The following is a 7,500-nucleotide window of genomic DNA, read 5'->3' as shown; positions in this document are numbered from 1 at the left end:
GCTGCTGGTGATCCCGTTTATGCTCGCGATCCCGGTGCATCGATCTGCCGCGGGGAAATGGACTGTAAATTGCGATTATCACACCTCGCGCTCACGTTCGTTTTAACGGATCGCATTCACGGATCCTGACTTAGCGTTTTTATGGCTTTGGTGCCGGTGGTGCATTTCATGGAGGAACCCCGGGCGTGGAAGGTCGCGCTTACGGTGCTCAAGAGCTAAATGATGGCTTTAAAGCGGCTTTTGGGACCGGCCATCAGTCCGATCATTTGATTCGTTTCAACGCTCGTGTGGCATTTGTTCGTCGATCGTAAGGGTCGTCCTGGGTTTGGACGTTACCATTCCTTACAGTCTTTGCTGACGTCTTTATTGAGGGGTTTATGTAGCGCTAGTGTTGTAGTGTGCCAGTAATGCGCCGGTCTGTCACACAGATCTTAACTGACTCGTTTTCGTTGCGGGGGAATTTGGAATGGATCTTGCCAATGCAATTGATCTTCATCCGCTGTGAGTCACTCTATTCTAGCGAACACCTAGGAGAGCTTCCAGTTTATAATTATATTGCATTAGTAATTCGATGATCTCACTGCGGTGCTGGAATCTATTTTCGGCCCGTTACTCGTTAAACCTCCTTCATTAAAGGAAACCTCCCCCTCAAACATCCGTCAACAATCGTGCGTTTAAAGCGGGGCGAACGGAAGGTGTTATTCGCGCACAATTTACCGAAATCACTTCTATTAATCTTCTCCCGGTGCCAGCGCTTGCAAATGTAAACCACCAGCAGCACCACGAGTCGAAAGGTGCCATAAAACCCCTTAGATCCTATCTATTCAGCCCACACTCTAGCTCTCTTTCTCTCCACACTCTTGCTTTGCTCGGGTTCTTGGCTTAATTCGCACGAAATCGGTGATCTAATCTAATGAGGATCTAATCGCAGATGGAGATAGAAAAGGCAACGAGAAGATGGAGACCCCTCTCGAAAAGAATTCCTTACGTTACCGATCGTCGAACGTAAGCACACTCTTTGCCATTGTGCATTGCTGGCATCTATCGCGACTGGACGCCACTGGACCAGCAGACCTGCTGCACGGAGCGAGATCTTAAGATTCCTCACCGCGGTGAGCTCGCTAATCGTTAATTAGTGTTCTGCCAACTTCTGGCCGTCTCATTGCCCGTCCCCCAACCCGCTGATTTCGGTATTTTTGCAAATACTATTCGCAGCGCAGCATGATTATTTACTTTATCGCCCAAGTTCCGGGGGATCTGGTGGACTGCGCTCGCTCGATTGCGCTCGCAAACACTAGCGAATGCTCCGTTACATGACTCATAATGACTGCCCCCGGCAGGGTTTTTGGGTAGCCGTGAGGTGAGATAAGTAGCTTTACTTGTAGGTGCCAGTCGGCTGGCTGGATGGCCTGGGTATCTGGCTAGCTGGCTGGCTGGCATGTTACATCGTTTCCCTCTGTTCCCTATTAATTAGAGAAAACCGATCCGTCCACCACGCATGCCAGTACCGGCTGCGGTGTTAATGGGCCACCACCGCTGATGAGTGTTTAGGTTGCCGAGAGGAGGATGAAGGTGATAAACAAGAGGCGCTTCAGGAGGGCCCTGCCCTGGGATTGCCGGTGGCCGCATGCCGTTTTGTTTTGTGAAACAATAGTCTTTGATTTGAAAATGGGTCTTCGGGGGTGCTGTTTGGGTTAGTGATCACCACCCCGCCCTCTAACTACTTTCCTAATTACTTCGCTGGCGCTTGATGGTACTGTGTATGCGGAGACGAATTGCAAGAGTTTACCCAAGGAGAGTAGCTGAGTGTTTGCTTTAGCTTCAATGATGGCGAGATGCTTGATTAGACAACTGGTTGTAGATCAGGCAAGATCAGCGAGGCAGTATTCGATCGAATCGGTTAGTGAAAGCTAGCAAATATCTCTATTGTGATCTGTGCGATAAAAAGTCCTATCGATACCTAATGGACAGGGTAATCTTCAGTCTTAAGACTCAAAATAATTCATTAAATACTGCACAATATGCTTGAAAATATATTCATACAAGACATAGAGTGAAGATTCTTGCAGATTTTTGTTTCTGAAACTGAAGTACCTCTGTGAAGCACTCTGGTGAAAGTTTGTTCTTACCGTGCGACCCTTGCCCTTTCCACGATCGAAAGTATTCTGTAGCAAGCTTGTGATCACTTGTGATTGCCACATTCTCCTCATGTATCTGTCTCTCCTCTCCCGCCATTATATCGATTGACTTGCGGCAGAATCAGCTTACATTATCCCAAATATTTGATTTGCCATCCACCGAGCCAACCAGCCAGCCAGCCAGCCAGCCAACCGGCAGGTAAATCATTCTGATTTATGGCATAATGGGATTTTGTCAAAAAACGAGCGGTCCTCCCGGAGGTTCCCAACGGGAAAGTGGGAACCCAGCCGCCGGTCCGCGTCCGCGCGAATCACACGAGACGCGCCGAAAGATTTATGAGTAAATTGCAGTGCGTCCATCGGACACTCTGCGCCCTCCGGTATCATCCCGGGGAACCGGGCGGTCCCCAAACAACTATCAACTTCTCAGTATCGCAGCATCGCGCGACGCAAGAGTTCGAGTGAAATGGGGGAAAAAAAAGATAAGTAAGATCGCAACGGCAGAACAACGACAACGCCTGCCTGCGATCGCGTTCCTCTCTTCTTCGGGGCAAGCGAGCGAGTAAAATCAGTAAGTTGGTCACCGCCAGCGAGCGAGCGAGCGAGCGAGTGGCGAGACACCGATGTTTGACCGAGATTACTTTTTCTCCCCCCGCTCGCTTGGACATTCTCCGTGGTTTTTGTGTGAGCGTGAGTCGTATCCCTGTCGCACCCGGGAGTCACACCGCTACACCACAGGATCGCTCCAGGGGATTGATCAGATCGGGCCGCACGCTGGAACGCGCACGCACTACTTTTCGTGGAGGAAGGTTGGAGGATTTTTTTTTTCGGTGCGAGCTCGCTCTCGCAAGCGCGGTAGCGTTGGGCCACGGCCAATGTCCAATTAGCAAAGCGAGCCCCCGAGTGGCCAATACCCTGATTGGAATGCTTTGAGGGGTGGCCCTCGGGTGGCTATCGTCCCGCTCTCTCGTGTCTTTACGCAACAATCGATCTTCATCAGCTCTCCAGCATCAAGGAGTGGAGTGCGCCAAGTGGAGTGCGTGCGCGATCTCATGCGGCGTCGTAGATCACGATCTTCCGATTTGGCTCCGGTTTCGCCCGTTTGCTCTGCTCTGATCCTCCTTGCCGCGCGCGGGCGCAAGTATCAGTTCCGCGGTGTGCCGATCGACGCCACTCGACGGGGTGTTGTAATTGGAGCCGACGATCGTCCCGATTCTCGACCTGAGACCCACTTGATCTCATTTCGTCTAGATTAAGATTAACTTCCTCTGTTTACTCGGGCGGCATAGTATTTCCCAATTTCGTTTCCACTATCTCATGTTCTCTCTCTCTCTCACTAATTTCCTCTCCTTGCAGGTTGTAACTGCCATCCGACCGGTGCGTATGGACCGGCCTGTAGCCACAAGACCGGCCAATGCCAGTGTAAACCAAACATCGACGGACGCCAGTGTAATCAGTGCCGGAAGGGCTTCTGGAATCTGGACAGCGGCGACGGTTGTGTGCCCTGTTCCTGTGATCCGAATGGCAGCGAGCAGAATGGGTGCGATGTCTACACGGGCCACTGTTACTGTAAGCCCGGAGTCGAGGGTACAAGCTGTGACCGCTGCCAGGCCGGGTACTTTGGATTCAGCTCGAAGGGATGCAAGCGTAAGTAGTTCATCGGGAATTCCTCCGGAAGAATACAGATCCTGATCCATTCTTCTTATCATTTGCAGGTTGTGAACAGTGCTCTAGTCCAGCGTACGTGTGCGATCCGGATACCGGGCGGTGCATCTGTCCGGCAAACAGCCAGGGCCACGAGTGTCGCTCCTGTATTGCCAACACCTGGGGCAATGAGTTCCAGAAGGGTTGCAAGCACTGTGACTGTGATATCGTCGGTTCGATCGGTCAGTCGTGTGATAAGCTGAGTGGCCAGTGTAGCTGCAAGGAAGGTTACACGGGACGTCAGTGTACCGAGTGTGCCGTCGGCTACTACGGTTATCCGGCCTGCCAACGCTGTGGCTGCGATGAACGTGGAACGGTACGCCACGGCCTCAATGGTACATCACCTTGCGATCAAACGGGCCAGTGCGAGTGCAAGGAGCTGGTGTACGGCAAAAAGTGTGACGGATGCCGGCAACGAACGTTCGGGTTGGTGGCGATCAATCCGGATGGGTGCACGCGTTGCTTTTGCTTCGGCCGTGCGGAAGAGTGTGACCAAGCGGAACACTCGTGGGGTCAGATAAGGTTGAAAGGATCGCGCAATGTGAGCGTCGAGTATCGGGACGTTCGGGAGGACGATCAGCCCGAGATGGTGGACTATCTGGTGTTTGTGGAGCTGGAAGGTGGTCAGACGCAGAGCCGCGAGGGCGCTAACATCACGAACATGAACAATCTCGATCTGATCCCGAGCTCGACCGGGAATGTGACGATCATGGCGCACAGTAGCTTCCAGTATCCGCTTTACTTCCAACTGCCGCATCAGTTTTTGGGCGATCGGACGGCCAGCTATGGTGGTTGGCTTAACTTTACGCTCGTGACCGGTGGTGCGCGGGTTAACATACCGGAACCATCGCTCAGGCAGTTCCCGCTCGTACAGCTGCACACGCATGAGAATCTTGTGCTGGACTTTTACGAGGATGCGATCCAGTACGGGCGTGAGGTGGCACCGTACTCGGTGCTTCTGTTCGGTAACCTCTGGCGGAACCACTACGATGGATCGCGGGCCAATCGTATGATTCTGATGACGGCACTGCAGAACGTGCGGCATGTGTTTGTCCGCGGTACGATCACCATCGATTTCCAGTACGCTGTGTAAGTAATCCGCGGGAAGTGGTTTCATGTATGGCTCAGCTACTCACTGATGCTCTCTTTACAGACTAACGAATGTAACGCTGGATACGGGGATCTTTGTGGCCGGTGCAGAGAACAACCATGCGTACGGTGTGGAAAAGTGTCAGTGTCCGCCCAGGTACAGTGGTCTGTCGTGTCAGAATCCGGGCAAAGGGTTCTACCGCCATCGGCTGACGATTGTCGATGTGGAACGGGCTACGATCGATGATATGATCGGACAGGTGCTTCCCTGTGCTTGCAGTGGGCGCAGCGAGGAGTGTGATCCGGATACGGGAGTTTGTTTGGTGAGTTACGCAGTCATTTATTATTTATTCGCCTTTACTCACTCTCGATTGGGTGCTTTGCTTTTCAGAATTGCCGCAACAACACCGGAGGTGAGCATTGCGATCGCTGCGCGGAAGGCTTCTACGGAGATCCGAACCTAGGCCAGTGTGCACCCTGTCCGTGTCCCGAAACGAGAAAGAACTTTGCTCGCGGTTGTATGGTCCGTGGGAACGATGTGCACTGCGTCTGCAAAGCTGGTTACACAGGGGCCCTCTGTGACAATTGTATGCGCGGTTACTTTGGCCATCCGCATCTGGACGATGGACACTGTGAGGCTTGCGAGTGTAATCGCGAGGGCAGCCTGTCGGACGAGTGCGATCGGTATACGGGCGAGTGCCACTGTCGTCAGGGGGTGATTGGCAAGAAGTGCGATCGTTGTGAGCTTCCGAAGCATATCGTCAAGGATAATCGCTGTAAAGGTATGTGTTAGAGGTCCACATTGCTTGCGTGAGAACTCTCTTGTGAAATCTTTCCGTTTTGTTTCCCACAGTCTGTGACAACTGCACCGTGACGCTGATGGATGATTTTGAGATCCTGTCGAGCCGGCTCGATGAAGAGACGGCTCACATCGATCGTAACGGCATACCGGCACCGTGGATCGAGTTGACGAATCAGGAAACCAAAACACGCCAACTATCGGACCGTGTGGCACGGCTGCTCGAGGCTGAAGATACGGTCAAAAAGTTCGCGGTAGACTTTGCGGATCCGCTAAAACGGAATGCAACGCGACTGAACAAGCGATTGACAAAGCTGGACAATCGAGCGAGCAACCGTGCCGGTGAGGTACAAAAGTGTACGGAGCGTGTGGACGGCCTGGTCGATGAGGTCAACGTAATCGACGATGGTTTACGGACGACCATCGAAACACTGAAGAACTATGGAGTTGGTGATCATCACATAAAACTTCCGCTAGCGGTCAAGGAAGCGAATGATCTGCTGGACAACATCCGGGCACGCTATGAGGAGCAAGAGTTCGACGATCGTGTGCGGGACTGTGCCCAGCAGCAGCACGATCTTTGGGCGAATGTCTCGCGGATGGTCGATCGCCAGGCGAGACAGTTGGATGATTTGAAGTTCGAAATCGATCAGATGAATGTCAAATCGGACAATTTGCAGAACTACACGAAGCACGTGTTCCGGCGGGTGCAGGAGACGGAAGTGTACCAAACTACGAACCAGAAGCACTTTGACCGAGTGCGGGGTAGTTATGCTGGTGCGCTGGAGGATGTAAATGAGGTTAAAGAACTGTTAGACACCAACATCCATGCCGATACGGATGTAAGCCTTGTCCAGCTCGATGACAACTATGGACAGCTGAAGCAGGATGCCGACACGATCAGCGGATTAACGGAGCTGTTGAATGAATCAACGGAAACGCTGACACGCGAGAATAGCATTCTTCGGGAAACCCGCATCCGACAGGCACTGGACCATGCGGAACAGCTAAAAGCGAAGGCGGACCACTTTAAGCATAAGTTCCAATCGACAGAAGATGCCTCGGCGAAAGCGATGGAAGCGAGCCAAGCGTACGAGAACATTATCGGCGCGATCGTAGCCGCTCAAGAGAGTGCCGACAATGCAACGCGAACGGTCGAGAAAGCGGATCAAATGATCCACCTGCAGCAAGATATGACGCTCCCCGATCGAAGCCAACGGACGTACGAGGTTTCTACGAATCTGACGATCCGCGCGACCAAGGAGCTGGCGAAAGCCACGGCCCTAAACGAAACGATGATCCAGAAGGAGAAGAGTGTACAGAGCCTGAAGGATCAAATCTGGCAGACGGCCATCAAGAACAACAATCTGATGGATGAGATCGGGAAGGTGGAGCGGGGTGCAACGATGAAAACCGTGCAGGCCGATCTGGAAAGCTCGAGCATCGTGTCGGAACAGATGAAGTTCGTGCGCCAGGAAGCGATCAACATGAACAGCGATGTGTACAAGCTGAAACTGAAGCTGAAATCGCTCGAACCGGAATGGGACACCAAGTTCGGGTTGGCTGAGGAGAACGTTTCGCAAACGTTTGGCAACATTCGCAAGGCCAAGGAGAAGCTGAACGGTATCGAGCAGCTAGCGAAGACGCAGGACGAGCGGTTTCAGAAGTGGAATCGAACGTTCTCGCTCAACCTGCAAGATCTGCGCGATCGTATCGCCAAGGCTAAGCATGCTGCTGAAGGTGTAAGTACAGATTTGCTGTCCTGCAGTG

The 7,500-nt window shown here is 52.5% G+C and overlaps 1 protein-coding gene across 1 annotated transcript in view; it reads left to right on the top strand.

Annotated features, from left to right (window-relative positions):
* The window catches only part of LOC126571519 (laminin subunit alpha-1-like), a 90,932-nt gene that overhangs the window by 16,607 nt on the left and 66,825 nt on the right, over positions 1–7,500 (top strand). Inside the window, 5 exon segments of the mRNA XM_050230087.1 lie at positions 3,495–3,785; positions 3,854–4,931; positions 4,996–5,254; positions 5,323–5,713; positions 5,785–7,472. Coding sequence (XP_050086044.1) covers positions 3,495–3,785; positions 3,854–4,931; positions 4,996–5,254; positions 5,323–5,713; positions 5,785–7,472 — 3,707 coding nt within the window.

This window comes from Anopheles aquasalis, chromosome 2 (genome assembly GCF_943734665.1).
Source record: "Anopheles aquasalis chromosome 2, idAnoAquaMG_Q_19, whole genome shotgun sequence".
In the NCBI taxonomy this organism is placed as follows: Eukaryota; Metazoa; Arthropoda; class Insecta; order Diptera; family Culicidae; genus Anopheles; species Anopheles aquasalis.
This window is presented reverse-complemented; position numbering and strand designations above follow the sequence as displayed.